The sequence below is a fragment of the Salmo salar genome, chromosome ssa17 (assembly GCF_905237065.1).
Source record: "Salmo salar chromosome ssa17, Ssal_v3.1, whole genome shotgun sequence".
Classification (NCBI taxonomy): Eukaryota; Metazoa; Chordata; class Actinopteri; order Salmoniformes; family Salmonidae; genus Salmo; species Salmo salar.
Window position 1 is genome coordinate 25,510,788 of NC_059458.1, and position 20,486 is coordinate 25,531,273.

Genomic DNA, 20,486 nt, shown 5'->3' on the forward strand with positions numbered 1-20,486 from the left:
TTAGCTTTTAATAAGCCACCAGATAGAAGGGGGAACTCTCAGCTGTAACTTAGGTCGAGATTTCCAACGACTTCTCCAATTTACGGAGTGGGGGAAATTCTAGAATGTATTTAAGGTGGAGCATAAATCGAGTGATGGAAAAGTGTGTTTGTGTCCCAGCAGTACAGTCCATGTATTCTCAGTCAACTCCTGCACACACCTGCGTTGGAAAAGACCTCGGTCCATTCCCATGCTTCATTTTCCATAGAAAATAAATGGCACACTTCCTCAACGTTACTCTACAGAACTGTTATGCATCATAAATCCTCCAAGGTTCGACGGCACAGTACATTGAATGCACGGTATGAGTTTAAATCTAGTCAAGCCTTCATACAGTATGTCATCTTTATACATAGCTAACAATAACAGCCTGGTATTCAGATCTCAGTGTGTGCACCTGATTTCAAATAGATCCTTATCTTTTGTGAAAGCCAGATAGTCTGAATGCCTTAACAGTGTGTAACTGTATTCACCTGTTATCCATTTTGAGCTGAGTGAGGCTGTTTCTGTGGAAGCTTTGGCCTGAAAAATGCAACATGGAACTGGAACCAGATGCCTGGCTGGCGGTGCGGTAGGGTATAACTCACCCGTCTTCCAAACAGTCGTTCATGATGTTGCCTGCTTCGTAGGGCGTCTTCAGGAAGGTTCCCCAGGACAGCAGCACAGAGGTTGGGGTGACGGAGCCAATCACCAGGTGGAGTGGCTTCTCCAGGTTAACCTTTCCTGTGAGGACAAAGGTCAAGGGTCATACACAATATTTGCAAACGGTTTCATGACCTGATTTAACCTTTTAGATGCGTAGACAGACTGCCGCAGGTACCTGTGCATTGTTTCTTTACGTCGTTGCTCGGGATTGGCTGGACAGCAACAAGATACTTGGGTTCAGCGTCTGAAAGGTTAAAAAACAAAAAGTTGTCACATTGATTTCTCTGTCATGGAAAAAGGAATATACCAGAAGGGGGGAAATATTTTCCTGGGCAGTGAAAGAAGGGTTTGGGAAGAAAGAGTCCTGCTGACGCCTGGTGAGTCACTACCTAGTCAGGTCTCTGGTGTTAGGGAGATGGGCTGAAACTATTCAAATCAGGCGTAAACAGAAACAGAACAGATACACAGATGAAAGAGCTTGACTTTAAGCACAAAAGATGTCAACAGATGTCGTTCGGATGGTAAATTGAAATGCAATTGAGTTGCTTGAACTCCTCGGAACAATGGAACGTTGTCCAACCTGCAGAGACTTTAATACATACAGTAAACTCTCTAAGGGGTTTATATTATCCAGCCACAATCTAACAGTTGTCTATTGTTATAATACTTGTCCAAATGCAAACAATGTCTGAGGCCAGCTAGGAGGGGTGAAATATGGGTATGGATCTGGAACACTGTTCAGACACATCTGGTCGCTTGGACTCAATGTGCTATAAAAACAGTGATCCAAAAATATTGTGTTTCTATTGCATGAGAATGGCGAGCTCATTAATGAATAACTGTACAGAACAAAATAGACAGGATGTGAAGGGTGAAGCACTAAGGGCCTGACTAGGTCCTGGTGTTCAATGGATTAACATAGAAGCCAGAGTACTTGAGCTGGCATGCCAGGAGCAGGTTGGCATGGATCGTAGCTGGCACAATGTTATGGGTGGGGCATTGGACAAATGATAGTCACTTGGTTGAAAAAAAAGATAACTGTTGGGTGTGGGGAAACACTTTAAATAAGTTAAGAGTCAGCACAGAAGAAGATCCCAGAGAGTCACAGTAACACAACCATATCCTATTGGACTACTACGTGTGTCATTATTGCTGAGAAGGTTCTGTCTACCCTCTGCTCTCTCGTTGGATCCCTCTGGGCTCTCTCGTGATGAGGTACTTCCATCAGGTGTTCTGGAGGGGCACCTGAGACCAATTTAACTCGGCTCTTTGTCGTCGTTGTTTTTCTACGTGGAAGGTCACAGCTTGTACCAGTGAGAAATGATGTTTGATCACTTCTGTTGTCTCTCACACAGGTGAAAGGGCTCAAGGAAAAGTGGTTAAAAAGCTGTTCCGCATTGAACAAACAGCGCTCCTTTCACTGATTGGGGAGCCAGCCAAGGGACTTGTTCCATTCTCTTTAGTCTCTGGTTCCTTTCTACTCTACACTTCATAGCCAATGGCCATTGAGACCTTTTCATACGACAAGAGGAAACCTGTTCCTGACCTGCTCTCATTTCGTGCCTGTCATAAATCCAAACAGATCAACACAAAACAGCAATAAAGGAACCGTATTTGTTTGATTTAATTATGAAAACACTCCAATGTTTACTTTAACTCAAGTGATTTTAGTGAGTGGGAGTATCAAGAAAAATAAGTAACAGCATATCATTCGAATTCTAACATAAGCATGTGGTTTCACGCTCAATAGATGTTCTACACAAGCTGTCTTCCACTGACCCTGTGCTGCCCTGCTAAGGTGCCGTAGTGGGCTGGGATGCTGGGATGTTGAAAGTATCTCATGAGAGGCTGTGGTTGATGATGAATGGAACCCATTGAGCTGCAGGAAAGGGTTTTAAAGAGGAAAGTAAACACTGTGGCGTGCTTAGTGTAACTCCTGTCCTTTTCACCCTGTTTGGAAAATCTCTGTGCTCTACAAAGACAGGTTGCTAGGTTTCTCAGAGGAATGGTTTCTCCCCTGGGTTTTCTACTGACGTATGTTGGAGTCACAATATACACTGTTATGACTATCTGATGAATACCTGAAAGTCAAAAGGTTAGTGTGTGCGCGTGAGTGTGGTCTTACCATAGACTGGTCTTACCTATCTCAGTCTCGTAAGGCTCTCCGTTCTCAGGCAGCTGGATGAACTGTTTAGAGAACATGCTGCTGCCATAGCCCAGGATGTAGCCCTCCAGCTTGGTGTCAGGGTTGGGCCGGACAAACTTCATCACGATGGTGTCGCCTGTAGCGTTGATGCGAACCTTCATGTTCTGTCTTCTCACTGTTAAAGGCCAACAAGTAGAATAATACAGTTGAATTGCATTGTGGTTATGATTAGTTGAACTGTGGTGCATTGCACCTAAAGATGCAAGTGCATTCCATTACAGCTAACCTTCAGCACCTCACATGATGTCACGATCGTTTTGAAGGACGGACCAAGGCGCAGCGTGTGTTGGGTTCCACATATTTATTACCGTGAAACTTGAACAAAAAACAATAAACATATAACGAAAGTGAAGCACAGAGCGCACATCAGCACTCAACAAAACAATATCCCACAAAGCAGGTGGGAGAAAGGGCTTCCTAAATATGATCCCCAATTAGAGACAACGATTACCAGCTGCCTCTAATTGGGAACCATACAACTCACCAACATAGAAATAAAATGATTAGAACATCCCTAGTCACGCCCTGACCTTCGACACCATAGAGAACCAAGAGCTCTCTATGGTCAGGGCGTGACAGTACCCCCTCCCCAAAGGTGCGGACTCCGGCCGCAAGACCTGAAACCAAATGGGGAGGGTGGGGGGAGTGACTAGTGTCGGTGGCGGCTCCCGTGCGGGTCGCCGCCCCCGCCCAGACCCCAGATCCGGCCATGGCCTTGGAGCGGTACTGGATGCCATGCCTGGACTGAGCACTGGCGCAGAGGAGGACTCCGGCCATGGAGCTGGGTTGGACGCCGTGCCTGGACTGGGCACCGGCGCAGAGGAAGGCTCCGGCCATGGAGCTGGGTTGGCCGCCGTGCCTGGACTGGGCACCGGCGCAGAGGAAGGCTCCGGCCTTGGAGAGGGACTGGACGCCGTGCCTGGACGCCGTGCCTGGACTGGGCACCAGCGCAGAGGAAGGCTCCTTCCATGGAGCGTGACTGGACGCCGTGCCTGGACTGGGCACCGGCGCAGAGGAAAGCTCCTTCCATGGAGCGGGACTGGACGCCGTGCCTGGACTGGGCACCGGCGTAGAGGAAGGCTCCTGCCATGGAGCGGGACTGGACGCCGTGCCTGGACTGGGCACCGGCGCAGAGGAAGGCTCCTGCCATGGAGTGGGACTGGACGCCTTGCCTGGACTGGGCACCGGCGCAGAGGAAGACTCCGGCCTTGGAGCGGGACTGGACGCCATGCCTGGACTGGACACCGGCGCAGAGGAAGGCTCCTGCCATGGAGCGGGACTGGACGCTGTGCCTGGACTGGGCACTGGCACAGAGGAAGGCTCCTGCCATGGAGCGGGACTGGACACCGTGCCTGGACTGGACACCGGCGCAGAGGAAGGCTCCTGCCATGGAGCGGGACTGGACGCTGTGCCTGGACTGGGCACTGGCACAGAGGAAGGCTCCTGCCATGGAGCGGGACTGGACACCGTGCCTGGACACCGGCACAGGAGACCTGGTGCGTGGAGCCGGGCACAGGTGGCACCGGACTGGTGACACGCACTTCAGGGCGAGTGTGGGGAGCTGGCACAGGACGTACCGGACTGGGGAGGCGCACTGGAGGCCTGGTGCGTGGAGCCGGTACAGGTTTCACAGGACTGATGACACACACTTCAGGGCGAGTGCAGGGAGCTGGCACAGGATGTACCGGACTGGGGAGGCGCACTGGAGGTGTGGTGAGTGGAGCCAGCACAAATTGCACCGGACTGGTGACACGCACTTTAGGGCGAGTGCGGGGAGCTGGCACAGGACATACCGGACTGGGGAGGCGCACTGGAGGCCTGGTGCATGGAGCCGGCACAGGTGGCACCGGACTGGTGACACGCACTTCAGGGCAAGTGCGGGGAGCTGGCACAGGACGTACCGGACTGGGGAGCCGGCACAGGACGTACCGGACTGGGGAGCCAGCACAGGACGTACCGGGCTGGGGAGGCGCACTGGAGGACTGGTGTGTGGAGCCGGCACAGGTGGCACCGAATTGGTGACACGCACTTCAGGGCGAGTGCGGGGAGCTGGCACAGGACGTACGAGACTGGGGAGGTGCTCTGGAGGCCTGGTGCATGGAGCCGGCACAGGTGGCACCGGACTGGTGACACGCACTTCAGGGCAAGTGCGGGGAGCTGGCACGGGATGTACCAGACTGGGGAGGCACACTGGAGGCCTGGTGCGTGGAGCCGGCACAGGACGTACCGGGCTGGGGAGGCGCACTGGAGGCCTGGTGCGTGGAGCCAGCACAGGTGGCACCGGACTGGTGACACGCACTTCAGGGCAAGTGCGGGGAGCCGGCACAGGACGTATCGGACTGGGGAGCCGGCACAGGATGTACCGGGCTGGGGAGGCGCACTGGAGGCCTGGTGCGTGGAGCCGGCACAGGTGGCACCAGACTGGTGACACGCACTTCAGGGCGAGTGCGGGAAGCTGGCACAGGATGTACCGGACTGGGGAGGCGCACTGGAGGCCTGGTGCGTGGAGCCGGCACAGATCGCACCGGACTGGTGACACGCACTTCAGGGCAAGTGCGGGGAGCTGGCACAGGACGTACCGGACTGGGGAGGCGCACTGGAGGCCATATGCGTGAAACCGGCACAGACTTGACCAAACTGCTGATAGGCTCTTCAGGTCGAATGTTGAGCAGAACCCACTTGACCAAGATCTCTCTCCTCTCTCTCTCTCTCTCGCAACTTCTCCATCGCCTCCCTGACGGTCTCTGGCTCTTCAGGGCGAGTGCGGGGAGCTGGCACAGGACGTACCGACTGGGGAGGCGCACTGGAGGCCAGATGAGTGGAGCCGGCGCAGATGGCACCGGACTGGTGTCACGCTCTTCCAAACGGCTGCGCTGCAGCATACTCCTAGCCAAAACCTCTCTCCGGTATCCCTCATTGAACTCCTCCAGAAACTCCCAGTCGGGCTCTAGCACTCTCCACTGCTCAGCCGTCCGCCCCATGTCCCCCCCCCAAAAAAAAATCTTGGGGTTTCTGTGGCCGCGGTCCCTGGCGTCGTCGCTGTCCCCCTATGCTCCTTGGTGACTCCCGCCAAGGAAGGGTCTCATGTCCTCCCAGGATCTCCCAGGTCCAACTTACTTTTTCCTACAATGCACGTTGCTTGGTCCATTTGTGGTGGGATATTCTGTCACGATCGTTTTGAAGAACGGACCAAGGCGCAGCGTGTGTTGGGTTCCACATATTTATTACCATGAAACTTGAACAAAAAACAATAAACATATAACGAAAGTGAAGCACAGAGCGCACATCAGCACACAACAAAACATTATCTCACAAAGCAGATGGGAGAACGGGCTTGCTATATATGATCCCCAATTAGATGGAAAAAATGACCAGCTGCCTCTAATTGAGAACCATACAACTCACCAACATAGAAATAACATGACTAGAACACCCCCTAGTCACGCCCTGACCTACAACACCATAGAGAACCAAGGGCTCTCTATGGTCAGGGCGTGACACATGAACATGAGCAGATTGCAAATACTGTGCAGAGCATTTGTGAATTGCATCTAAGAAGCTGCATTTAAGAAACTTCTGGACACAGATTAATTTAGGAGTAATTGCAAGATAAACAGCTGCCTCTCCCCAGGTACCCAAAGGATTAATCAAATAGGATTGCGTTTGTGGTTTTCAGGAAACAGACTGCAGTACTCTTCAACTGCAGCCAATATTACCTTGAATGCATACAGGAGATGGGATACTTGATTCCCCCATCAGTCATAACATTGGACTATTAGGATAAAACCAAAGTACTTTAAACCCACTGATAAAGTAGAAGGTGAAATGCAATGGAGGCAGAGGCAGAAATCCCGGGGGGGACGGGGGGGACACGACCCCCCCCCATCCTTGGAAAAATATGATTTGTCCCCCCCAATATATCACTGAAACATAACTATGTAATTTAAATAATATTGATAATACGCAATGAAAGCAATTGTGCTGATTATAGACACTTAATAGCGCGTTTTTAAGTTTCAAAAGATTGCGACCTCCCCACCCTTTGTCTCACAATGTTTTGATCCACTGCCAGTTCCTTAGTTGGCAAGGTAACAGAGGGGTCGTATCTACTGTCTGAAAGGCACTCAATGAACGTAACTGAAGTGAGGTTAATCCAGTCAATCGCGCACACACACTAGCTGAATATGCAGAGCTAGCGTGCAAATATTAACTATTAAGCTAGCTAGTACCTATTCCATTTATGTGGCCTCGTCAAAGATGGAATCTTTGCTATCGTCAATGTATTCCAAGATCAGCATGCAGATGATGTAAGTTAGTGCTTCAAAGTCCCTGCGATAAGGTTAGCGATAAACTGAAGTCCAAACTGAACAGAACTACACTCTCTTCTACCATTGTCTTAAATATATTTAATGGTCTCGTTGCAAAAGCTAAATTGTCGCAAGGGAACTTTTATTTATTTATTTTATTTCACCTTTATTTAAGCCGGGTATCAAAGATTATAGCAAACACCACTGAAACGGAATTGGTGCTCGCTAGCTTTGCAAATTCAGCTATTGTTGGAAGCCAGCCAATATGAAACAAACTATTAAAATTACAAAAGGTTGCAGCATATGTTGTGTAAATGGTGAACTCATACAGCTGTCAACTCTTGTCATTTTAATCATTTTCACATTTGCTAGCTACCTTTTAGATCGAAGCCCAAATAGAATGATAAAAGATAAGATGATAGAAGCCCACCTCCTACTGTAAATAACCTACACACTGTGTGTGTGTGTAGCCAGCCAGCCAGCCAGGTAGAAAAATGGCAGAAAAATAAAAGACGGACATCAGAGTATTTTTCAGTACACCAAAACGCAAAGTAAGAACCCTAGTAGCCTAATATCTCAAAGACTAGTTGATAAAAATGTTCATAAGAAAGAAATGAAATTCTAATGGAAATGTTTCACAATGATGTCATTAGGCAGAGCAGGCAACAGATGGCACACAGACAGCAGAGTTGGGGACAGATATGCAGGGACAGACTGGCAGAGACAGGGAGTCTCAGGTAAGTTTGTTGAGTCTTTGTTTGGCAACATTATGAAAGGTTCTCAATTTTTTTTACTTGTAAAATAGGAACATAATTGGAAAATGCCATGGATACCCCCACTCTCAACTTAAACTGGTGACTGAACTAAGATTTGTTAAAGGCAATGGTATTGCTGTTGTGATTAGTTGTGTAGTTTTGGGTACCGGTAGTTAGGAGTACAGCAAACACCTTATTTCTTTGGTTCCTTAATATACATTTACCATATTACAATGTAGGCTATGTGTTACAGCACTACGTTTGGTGTCCCCTTCAGGAATTGCTCTTGAGAAAATGTAATATAATTGTCCCCTCCAAAGTTGATATCAGATTTTCGCCCCTGAATGGAGGATGTAACTCTTGAAGGTTGAGCTCCAAAGAGTTCAGAAAAGTAATTATTAAAGAACAGAGGCTAAATAGCTGTCTGGGAAATGTCCTAAACATTAGTAATGCATCTCATTTAAACCTGGTAATAAGGCTCTTTAGCTTTGGAAAAGGCTTTCCCTTGTCCACCAGGTTCCCATTTCCCACCATGCAGGAACTTGACTGATTCAGCTGCTGGGTTAAAGAGGCTGTTTAAATGCTAATGAAAAGCAGGCTTAAAATGCCACATAAAGGGGCTCTAGATGGTGTTTGGAAAAGGATGTTGTGGCAGTTTTTTGTCGTCACACACATCAGTCAACAGCCCGCTGTTTTAATGCCCATGCAGGCAAGAGGCAAGGCGAGCGTTCTGGCACTCCAGCTAACCCTAATCATCACTCAGAGCATTAATTAGGTTTTAACGATAACCTAATCACTCCCATTCACAGAGCAAACTTGGGATGAACTTTGGATATAATATTGGGGCCTTCATTATCGATGACCCACGAACCTCTTCAATCAAATCAAACATTATTTGTCACATGCGCCAAATAGAACAAGTGTAGACTTTACCATGAAATGCTTACTTACAAGCCCTTAACCAACAGTGCAGTTCAAGAAGAAGAAAATATTTACAGGGGTAGACTAAAATAAAAAGTAATAATAAAAAGTAACACAATAAGAATAACAATATCGAGGCTATATACAGGTGGCACTGGTACCAAATCAGTGTGCAGGGGTACAGGCTAGTTGAGGTAATCTGCACATGTAGATGGGGGCGAAGTGACTATGCATAGGTAATAAACAAACAGCGAGTAGCAGCAGTGTACAAAACGGGGGGGGTGGATGGGGTCAATGTAAATTGTACCGTGGCGATTTTATGAATTGTTCAGCAGTCTTATGGCTTGGGGGTAGAAGCTGTTGAGGAGCCTTTTGGTCCTAGACTTGGCGCTCCGGTACCGCTTGCCATGCAGTAGCAGAGAAAACAGTCCTGGATGGCAGGAAGTCCTGGATGGCCTGGATGGCAGGAAGCTTGGCCCCAGTGATGTACTGGGCTTTTCGCACTACCCTCTGTAGCGCCTTGCGGTCAGATGCCGAGCAGTTGCCATACCAGGCGGTGATGCAACCGGTCAGGATGCTGTTGATGGTGAAGCTGTAGAACCTCATGAGGAAGTGTGAAACAAACAAACAACCATATTTGTGTGGTGGTTTTGCGGAAGTTGCCAAGAACTATTGGTTTGGAAGAATTTAAAAGACCACTGGGTTTGCTGAATCAGAACAACATTATGCAACTTTTTACACAGTGTGAGTGAATTAACTGTTTACATGGATACTTGTGTCCATTTCTCTTCTCCGCTTAACCCCAAAGAGTAATCTTGAATTGTTTGGAATATAATTGGAGGGGGAAAGGATGTTTTGCTTTGCTTTCGAAGATCATATTTCTAGTGGCGCCTTTGATTCTAACTGTCATTAATAAACGTATCTCCCCCGGCAACGTGACATAACCTCTGCTTACCTCAAGACTCCTGTCATGTTATTGCTGACTCCCTTTAATTTAACAAGAAGGATGTTTTCAGTCTTTGGCTTTATAGCTGCAAATCCATAAGGTTTTATTAAAGAGACCCTAGACTTACAAGGACTGTAATGTGTTTTCCTGTGTTTATAGAGGACTAGATGACCACTTCACCGTTTGTGGAGACATACAGATGAAGAGTGATTCTAGCTACAGGGGGAGAATGTGGAAGACATTATTATGTTACATAATACCAATAAATGTATACTAAAGCTTATGGAAAGGCTTAGTCATCTAAAATGCAGGTTGACATTTATTGTCATCAATCTTTCCCTGGAGGCAGAACTGAGAGATTTCCGCCACACCCTTAGAAAAAAGGTTTCCAAAAGGGTTATTTGGCTGTCCCCATAGGAGAGCCCTTTTTGGTTCTATGTAGCTCTTTTGGGTTCCATGTAGAACCCTCTGTGGAAATGGTTCTACATGGAACTCCGACAGGTTCTACCTGGAAGCAAAAGGGTTCTACATGGAACAAAAAATAGTTCTTCCAAGGGTTCTCCTATGGTGACAGTCGAAGAACCCTTTTGGGTTTTAGCCTGTTAGGGCTAGGGGGCAGTATTTACACGGCCGGATAAAAAACGTACCCGATTTAATCTGGTTATTACTACTGCCAAGAAACTAGAATATGCATATAATTATTGGCTTTGGATAGAAAACACCCTAAAGTTTCTAAAACTGTTTGAATGGTGTCTCTGAGTATAACAGAACTCATATGGCAGGCAAAAACCTGAGAAGATTCTGTACAGGAAGTGCCCTCTATGACCATTCCTTGGGCTTCTTGACTCTTTTTATTGAAAACTTAGGATCTTTGCTGTAACGTGACACTTCCTACGGCTCCCATAGGCTCTCAGAACCCGGGAAAAAGCTGAATGATGTCGAGGCAGCCCCTGGCTGAAAAACATTAGCGCCTTTGGTAAGTGGTCTATCAGAGGACAATCTGACTGAGGCGCATGCACGAGGCGACCCCATGTTTTTATTTTCTCTCTCTTTGTACTAAAACACAGATTCCCGGTCGGAATATTATCGCTTTTTTACGAGAAAAATTGCATAAAAATTGATTTTAAACAGCGGTTGACATGCTTCGAAGTACGGTAATGGAATATTTAAAATTTCTTTGTCACGAAACGCGTCGGGCGCGTCACCCTTCTTTACCCTTTCGGATAGTGTCTTGAATGCACGAACAAAACGCCGCTATTTGGATATAACTATGGATTATTTTGAACCAAACCAATATTTGTTATTGAAGTAGAAGTCCTGGGAGTGCATTCTGACGAAGAACAGCAAAGGTAATAACATTTTTCTTATAGTAAATCTGACTTTGGCGAGGGCTAAACTTGGTGGGTGTCTAAATAGCTAGCCCTGTGATGCCGGGCTATCTACTTAGAATATTGCAAAATGTGCTTTCACCGAAAAGCTATTTTAAAATCGGACATAGCGAGTGCATAGAGGAGTTCTGTATCTATAATTCTTAAAATAATTGTTATGTTTTTTGTGAACGTTTATCGTGAGTAATTTAGTAAATTCACCGGAAGTTTGCGGGGGGCATGCTAGTTCTGAACGTCACATGCTAATGTAAAAAGCTGTTTTTTGATATAAATATGAACTTGATTGAACAAAACATGCATGTATTGTATAACATAATGTCCTAAGATTGTCATCTGATGAAGATCATCAAAGGTTAGTGCTGCATTTAGCTGTGGTTTGGGTTTATGTGACATTATATGCTAGCTTGAAAAATGGGTGTCTGATTATTTCTGTCTGGGTACTCTGCTGACATAATCTAATGTTTTGCTTTCGTTGTAAAGCCTTTTTGAAATCGGACAGTGTGGTTAGATTAATGAGAGTCTTGTCTTTAAAATGGTGTAAAATAGTCATATGTTTGAGAAATTGAAGTAATAGCATTTCTAAGGTATTTGAATAACGCGCCACGGGATTCCACTGGCTGTTACGTAGGTGGGACGAAATCGTCCCACTGGCCCTAGAGAAGCTAGATAGCACCTTTTTTTCCCTAAGAGTGCAGCTGCAAAGTCATAATTTGGCTATATTGTAAAAATTAATGGGGAAAATATTGATTATTTTTGGGGGTCTTAGTTTAAGGTTAGGGTTAGGCGTAAGGGTACCTGTCACGTCCTGGCCAGTAGAAGGTTAATTGTTTTTGTAGTTTGGTCAGGACGTGGCAGAGGGTATTTGTTTTATGTGGTTCGGGGTGTTGTGTTTGTGTAAAGGGTGTTTGATTTAGTATTTCCGGGTTTCGGTTTATGTTTAGTTAATTCTATGGTTAGTCTAGTGTGTGTGTTTCTATGTTTGGTTGATTGAGAGTCCCATATATTAGGGTGTGTTTGTATGTGTTATTTGTGGGTGATTATTCTGTGTATAGCCTTGTGCCTTACCAGACTGTTTATTTGTCGAGTGTTCGTTTTTCGTGTTTTGTTATTTTGTATGTTCATTTTTTGAGAGTAATTAAAAATCAAGATGAGCATTCACGTACCTGCTGCGTTTTGGTCCTCATTCACCGACAACAACCGTGACAGAATCTCCCACCACTCAAGGACCAAGCAGCAGAAGAAGGAGCAGAGGGAATTCGAGTTGGACTGGCGGGAGAAATGGACCTGGGAGGAAGTTCTGGACGGGGCCGGACCTTGGCACCAGGCTGGGGATTATCGACGCCCGTAGTGGGAAATTGAGGCAGCCAAGGCAGAGAGGCGGTGGTATGAGGCCAAGTACGCGCTGAAGGAGAAGCACGAGAGGCACCCCCAAGAAAATTTTTTGGGGGGGCACACGGGTAGTTTGGCTAGGCGTAAGAAGAGCCGGAAGCCAGCTACCCGTGGTTATATGGAGGAGCGTATGGGGTGGAGAGCGCTATGTTTCGCTGAGGAGCGCACTATCTCACCCATACGCACGCACAGTCCGGTGCGCGTTATTCCAGCCCCTCGCAGGTGCCGTGCTAGAGCGGGCATCCAGCCTGGTAGGAGGATGCCTGCGCAGCGCATCTGGTCGCCGGTACGCCTCCGAGGACCAGGCTACCCAACTCCCGCTCTACGCACGGCTACCATCAGGCCCCTGCACAGCCCAGTCTGCCCTGTACGGGCACCCCGCTCGTACAGGGCTACTAGCTCCATCCAGCCAAGATGGGTTGTGCAGGAGGTAAGATCGAGACCGACTGTGCGCCTCCATAGCCCTGGGTTTCCAGCTCCTGTCTCTCGTGCGGACCCGGAAGTGCGTCAACCCAGTCCGACTCGTCCTGTTCCCGCTCCCCGCACTAGCCTGGAGGTGCGTGTACATAATCTGGTAAGCCCAGTACCAGCACCACGCACCAGGCTACAAGTGCGTCAACCCAGCCTCGCCAGTCAACAGTCTTCATCAGAGCTGCCCGCCAGTCAACAGTCATCATCAGAGCTGCCCGCCAGTCAACAGTCATCATCAGAGCTGCCCGCCAGTCAACAGTCATCATCAGATCTGCCCGCCAGTCAACAGTCATCGTCAGAGCTGCCCGCCAGTCAACAGTCATCGTCAGAGCTGCCCGCCAGTCAACAGTCATCGTCAGAGCTGCCCGCCAGTCAACAGTCATCGTCAGAGCTGCCCGCCAGTCAACAGTCATCGTCAGAGCTGCCCGCCAGTCAACAGTCATCGTCAGAGCTGCCCGCCAGTCAACAGTCATCGTCAGAGCTGCACGCCAGTCAACAGTCATCGTCAGAGCTGCCCGCCAGTCAACAGTCATCGTCAGAGCTGCCCGCCAGTCAACAGTCGTCAGAGCTGCCCGCCAGTCAACAGTCGTCAGAGCTGCCCGCCAGTCAACAGTCGCCAGAGAGGTCAGACTGCGCTGAACTGCCGGAGTGGTCAGACTGCGCTGAACTGCCGGAGTGGCCAGACTGCGCTGAACTGCCGGAGTGGTCAGACTGCGCTGAACTGCCGGAGTGGTCAGACTGCGCTGAACTGCCGGAGTGGCCAGACTGCGCTGAACTGCCGGAGTGGCCAGACTGCGCTGAACTGCCGGAGTGGTCAGACTGCGCTGAACTGCCGGAGTGGTCAGACTGCGCTGAACTGCCGGAGTGGCCAGACTGCGCTGAACTGCCGGAGTGGCCAGACTGCGCTGAACTGCCGGAGTGGCCAGACTGCCCTGAACTGCCAGAGTGGCCAGACTGCCCTGAACTGCCGGAGTGGCCAGACTGCCCTGAACTGCCGGAGTGGCCAGACTGCCCTGAACTGCCGGAGTGGCCAGACTGCCCTGAACTGCCGGAGTGGCCAGACTGCCCTGAACTGCCGGAGTGGCCAGACTGCCCTGAACTGCCGGAGTGGCCAGACTGCCCTGAACTGCCGGAGTGGCCCGAGTGGCCAGACTGCCCAGACTGTCCCGAATTGCCAGACTGCCCAGACTGTCCCGAATTGCCAGACTGCCCAGACTGTCCCGAATTGCCAGACTGCCCAGACTGTCCCGAATTGCCAGACTGCCCAGACTCTCCCGAATTGCCAGACTGCCCAGACTGTCCCGAATTGCCAGACTGCCCCCCGGCGATGCCAGACTGGCCCGACTGCCCCTCGGCGATGCCAGAGTGGCCCGACAGCCTGGAACGGCCGGAACCAGAGCCACCTCCAGAAATAGGTGGGTTGGGGAGGGGGGTGTAGCACAGTGCCGTCGTTGACGGCAGCCACCCTCCCTTCCCTCCCTTTAGAAAAGGGGAATTTTTTTTTTGGTGTTGCTTGGGGTTATTTTTTAAGGTGCTTCTGGGGTAGCACCTTTAAGGGGGGGGTACTGTCACGTCCTGGCCAGTATAAGGTTAATTGTTTTTGTAGTTTGGTCAGGACGTGGCAGAGGGTATTTGTTTTATGTGGTTCGGGGTGTTGTGTTTGTGTAAAGGGTGTTTGATTTAGTATTTCCGGGTTTTGGTTTATGTTTAGTTAATTCTATGGTTAGTCTAGTGTGTGTGTTTCTATGTTTGGTTGATTGAGAGTCCCATATATTAGGGTGTGTTTGTATGTGTTATTTGTGGGTGATTATTCTGTGTATAGCCTTGTGCCTTACCAGACTGTTTATTTGTCGAGTGTTCGTTTTTCGTGTTTTGTTATTTTGTATGTTCATTTTTTGAGAGTAATTAAAAATCAAGATGAGCATTCACGTACCTGCTGCGTTTTGGTCCTCATTCACCGACAACAACCGTGACAGTACCATACTAAACCACAAATTACCTCTATGTCCCGCAGCCTAATCTTAAAACTTGTACTTGAGCAACCACTGTAGCAGTGTGGTTACGGTTAGGGTTAATGTTAGGGTAAGGTTTCAAATCAGATTTTATGACTTTATGAGTATGCCAGCTACACCCTTAGCACCTTTTTTCTATCTAGAACCATTAAGGGTTCTTCGGCTGTACCCACAGGAGAACCCTTTGAATAACCCTTTTTGCTTCTATCATTTAACAAGAAGCAACCTAATATCACACAGTCAACCTCTCATTTAATTTAGTAAGTTCACCTTTCTACAGAGGGTTCTACATACAGAGGGTTCTACATACCCAAAAGGGATATATCTGGAACCAAAAAGGGTTCTCCTTTTTTCTAAGAGTGTGAGTGTAGTGACCACTCTGCAGAGCTGCCTCCATTACATGAGTCATACTAATAAATGCCAACCTGCATAAAAAATTGCCCCCTCATGCTGGAAAGCTTGTTAGCTATGTTGTGTTCTGTTGTCAATAAAGTTATCCTGCTCTTAAGTAAGTTTTACGTTTTTAATGTCACATGCACAAGAACAGTGAAATGTCTTGCTTGCAAACAAAAATGCAATAATCAATAACAATGTAATACTAGAAAAAGCACACAATAAATATGAAGAACACAATAAGTAAGTAAGCATACTTATATACAGGGTCAGTTCCAGTACCGTTCTGTATTTACAATGTGCAGGGATACTGGTGTGATGGAGGTAGATATGTACAGGGGTAAGGTGACTAAGCATTAGGATATATAATAAACAGAGTAGCAACAGCTTGTGCGTGTGTATAGAGTCAGTATAAATGTATGTGCATATGATGCGTGAGTGAGCAGATTATGGAGTGAATGGGTGTGTGAGTATGCATAGAGATAAAAGGTCAGTAAAGATACAAGGTTAACTCAGATAGTCCATGTAGCTATTTGGTTAGCTATTTATCAGTCTTATTGCTTGGTGATAGAAGCTGTTCAAGATCCTGTTGGTGTCAGACTTAATGCACCGGTACCGCTTGCCGTGCGGAAGCAGAGAGGATAGTCTATGGCTTGGGTGGTTGGAGTCTTTAATGATTTTCCGGGACTTCCTTTCACACCGCCTGATATAGATGTCCTGTATGGCAGAGAGCTTGGTCCCAGTGAGGTACTGGTCTGCCCGCACCACCCTCTGTAGCACTATGCGATCGAGGGCGGTGCTACTGCCATACCAGGCAGTGATGCAGCCAGTCAAGATGCTCTCAATGGTACAGATGTAGAACCTTTTGAGGATTTGAGGGCCCATGCCAAACTTTTTCAACCTCCTGAGGGGGTGAGGTGCTATCGCGCATTCTTCACGACTGTGCGCGTGTCTTTGGACCACTTTAAGTCTTTAGTGATTGGGACACAGAGGAACTTGAAGCTCTCGACGTGCTCCACTGCAGCCCCAACGAAGTGGATGGGGGTGTGCTCGCCCCCTCCATTTCCTGTAGTCCACGATCAGCTCCTTGGTCTTGAGGGAGAGGTTGTTGCTCTGGCACCACACTGCCAGGTCACTGACCTCCTCCCTGTAGGCTGACTCATTGTCGCCGGCGATGGTGGAGTTGATGTGTGTCATAACCAGCCTCTCAAAGCACTTCAAGATTACAGAAGGGAGTTCTACAGGGTGGTAATCGTTGTGGCATGAAGCCTTAGAGTTCTTAAAACATGTGGGGATTACAGACTGGGACAAGGAGAGGTTGAAAATTACAGTGAATATGCCAGCCAGCTGTTCTGCGCATGCTCTGAGAACGCGCCCTGGAATACCGTCGGGCCCCGCGGCCTTTCGGGTATTGATCTGATTAAAGACCTTTCTTACATCGGCCTCAGAGAGCGAGATCACCCAATCCTCTGAGACGGTGACGGCCCTCACGCCCGGCACGATGTTGTTGTTGTCAAAGTGTGCATAAAATGCATTGAGTTCATATGATAGAGAGGCATCGTTGATATTAAGAATTCCCAGTAACTAAGTCGTCTAGGAAAAAAAAAAGATTTTTAAGTATTAGCAGCAAGCATGTTTGATTTGGCCAACTGTGAGTCTTCAGGAGACAGATTGTGTACAATCATCAGTGTCCGTCTTCAGTCTCTTAATCTATCTTTGGGTTGTTTGTTCTACAGATTGGCATTGGCATCCTGTTGCCTTCTCAAATGGTGGGAAAGCATGGAAGGTTCACACTTAAGACGTGTAATCATGCATGCTGGTTTCTTGGCACGGATGTGCTGTTTCACAGTTGAAGGCATTCCAACTGCAGCTGATTGACCCAAGAGCAGAACTCAGTGTCAGGCTGATCACAAGTGAAAACATTTGGTTTGGTTACATGACCCTTAAAGTGAATAACAGCCAGCCTTCAGGGTATTGCGCTGAGGGAAAAAGTCTAGCTAGCATCTAATCCTTTGGCAGACTTTGAAATATGTTAGTCATAAACAACTTCTCTTCCAGCAATATCCCATATTGTTGTGTTTGTTTGTTTTGTATATTGAATAAGGAACTAACAAACTTCACTCAAACCAAACCGTGAAACCCTTACAGTACATTCTTTTGTGGAACATGGTCCTTCCATTTCTCCCAAATTGAGCATACCTGTACCTTCTTAATTAAAATGACACAGACATCTGTAACAAAAGTCCCCTAAATCTCCAGACACTACTTTTCTAAATCGATTCTCCAGGAGCATTTTACCTCATGGCTATATGGAACATAAATCGTCCCTCATAGCTTCTCTGGGTTCATATAGCATATATTGTCCAGTCACATTTAGATGGACTTGATCTCAACGATCTACAGCTGTTGATTCACTCTGCAGGGGCTTTCACTGGCAGCACATACTGTATAAGCACATGCATGGACGCAGGTTGAAAAACCCACACGTGCACTCCTACTGTATTCTCTTTGACTGTGTGTCCATCTGGCATGAGTCCAACTTCACCCTTTCATTCGTAGAGCTTCCCATCCCTCCTCATCCAGCTACTGTAGTGGGGCACAGCAGCCCCCTCCTCTTCGCCCCCATCCTCACCAGAGAGACAGTAGTTAAACAGCATGAAGGTAGGGTATATTTGCACCGAGCACTGTAGCACAACTGATGAGTGGCTTGGTGTGAGACTCTGAGCCGTCTCTCTTTCATCTCCTCTAATGAAGTATGGTCATGCGTGAAGAGCTGGGGACACAACCACGTCTCCAGCTGCATGCACAACCACAGCTTCAACATACTCCGAGCTCAGATACTCAGGTACACACATGTTACCCGTTTACAATGTACCCCCGCCGCACGGAAAGCAAAGCAGGCACGTTTATGTACTCAGGAATATACACGTAACACCTCAACAATGTGCAGAAAGCAGACATTGCCGCGCGGAAAGCAAAGCGGACACTTGAATGTTCTACAACATGTATTGTTTAACAAGAAGCTTCTCTGCCTGAGATTGTGGAGTGTGCAGAGGGGAGATGTTGGCCCAATCCCAATCCCAAGCCTAACCAAACCCCTCCCAGCTGTGTTAGAGTATCATTGCTAGATACCGCCCCGGACACCGCAATCACAAGGCTACATCCTCTGGGAAGTCCACTGGACAGCAGCAAAGTTATCATTAGGATAAGATTTCTAGTCAACAAACAGATTGGCGCTCACATAGATTAACTTTTTAATCATGGAAACCTGTCCAAGAAACACCCCAAGACAACCAACAGGCAGAGATATACACACTCACACACACACACACACACACACACACACACACACACACACACACACACACACACACACACACACACACACACACACACACACACACACACACACACACACACACACACACACACACACAGCTATGTCCTACTATACTTGTGAGGACTTTTTTGGCATCAACAATTCATTCCCATTAAAATTCCTATTTTACCTAACCCTAAACCAAACCCTTACCCAACCCTTAAACCTAACCCTAATTCTAACCATAATTCTAACCATAAAACGAACCCCTAAGCCTAAAATAGCCTTTTTACAAGTGAGAACAGGCAAAACGTCCTCACTTCTATGAACTTTTGTTGTTTTATTATTCACATACACACTGCCGCTATAATTTGTTTTTGATATTGCCGGTTTTTGCATGTGAGCTAATACAGTGTATCGATCATCCATTGTTTTTAGCCTGACATTTCCCTTTTCATTTCTAGGAGAGTAAATCCATCATATTGCATAACTACTGTATGCTTAATGGGACAATCAGTACACTGCTGAACGTCCTGTAGCTCAAACAGTTCCTCATCATCTGAACATGATCTCTAACAAGAGGCAAGCCAAGCTCCAATCAGACATTACAATTCTACAGTGAGACCAAAAAGCATCAGAACAAAATTCAAGGAAACATAATCTACGTACCGGTAACAACCAAACTTCTGCTTTCATTCCGTTTTTGTGTCAAACAAATTCTTATCTTGCACAGTCACCGCTACAGGTTGCAAGACAGATATACAATGGTTTTGCACCTGAATCTAAATGCATTGCATTTATGGTCAGTAAATCGCTTGGATGAAAGCGTCTGCTGAATGGCATATTTGATATTGTTATTTAAATTAGGATTCCATTCACACTGTGGTTTCGCTGCAGTCAAGTTTGCACAACTCTACACATTATAAATTGTCCTAAACATTTTGGTCAATACTTTTGTGATAATTTCATGGGACTTTACAAACTTGACCAACTGGACCATGAAACCCCTACTCATGTACACACTGAAAGTTGGTTTTGGCAAGCTATTTCTTTCTATACAACGTGAATGGCATTAGCAGAACACATGCAAAGTCAGCAAAACATTGCATTGTGCACAATGATAAGCATCAACAACATCAAAACACTTTCCATCACACATGCATTGGCAAAAACATAATATGCATGCTCAAAACTATACATAAAACACGTAACACAAAACCATACTATCCAGAAACACAATATACCTGACTTTACAGAATGGACAATCTGTGCACTTGCCTCTAATCCTCTGTGCAGGGATGCAGTTGAGGAGAATGGATCCGAAGAGGAGCAGGAGAGAGACTCTGAGGAGCATGGTGCCTGCCGTAGAGCTCTCTGGACAGGGATACTGGACAACTTCACTAAGGTAGCAGCTCAATTTAGGACTTGTGCAGCTCTCCGTGGAAACACTGTGGAGTGGAGAGGACCACCGGACCACGAAGCATCTATACTAGCAGGATAGGAGAGGGGTGGGGTGGGAGGGGACTGGTGATGTCACAACCCAACCCCAAACACACTATTCCTAGGTGGGTGGCTAAATGTGTGGAATCTCGCTGAAATGTTTCTCTCTATTTGTTTCCCTCCCTTCTTTTTTATATCACCCACCCGGTTTCCCTCTCCCCTTCCTCCACCTCCACCCCTCCTCCTCCGATGTGT

General features: G+C 47.4%; 1 protein-coding gene across 21 annotated transcripts in view; it reads right to left on the reverse strand.

The window, feature by feature from the left end:
* The window catches only part of LOC106575651 (target of Nesh-SH3), a 42,669-nt gene extending 22,385 nt beyond the window's left edge, over nucleotides 1–20,284 (reverse strand). For 17 of the 21 annotated variants that reach the window (XM_045699197.1, XM_045699194.1, XM_014152267.2 and 14 more), the window contains exons 1-4: nucleotides 20,070–20,284; nucleotides 2,826–3,005; nucleotides 860–928; nucleotides 627–762 (exon numbers count right to left, since the gene is read on the reverse strand). In XM_045699197.1, coding sequence (XP_045555153.1) covers nucleotides 627–762; nucleotides 860–928; nucleotides 2,826–3,005; nucleotides 20,070–20,145 — 461 coding nt within the window. In that variant the 5' untranslated portion in view covers nucleotides 20,146–20,284. The remainder of the gene's footprint in view (nucleotides 1–626; nucleotides 763–859; nucleotides 929–2,825; nucleotides 3,006–20,069) is intronic. The other 4 variants (XM_045699202.1, XM_045699198.1, XM_045699201.1 and 1 more) reach the window with 1 other exon arrangement.
* Nucleotides 20,285–20,486: the final 202 nt, after the last annotated feature.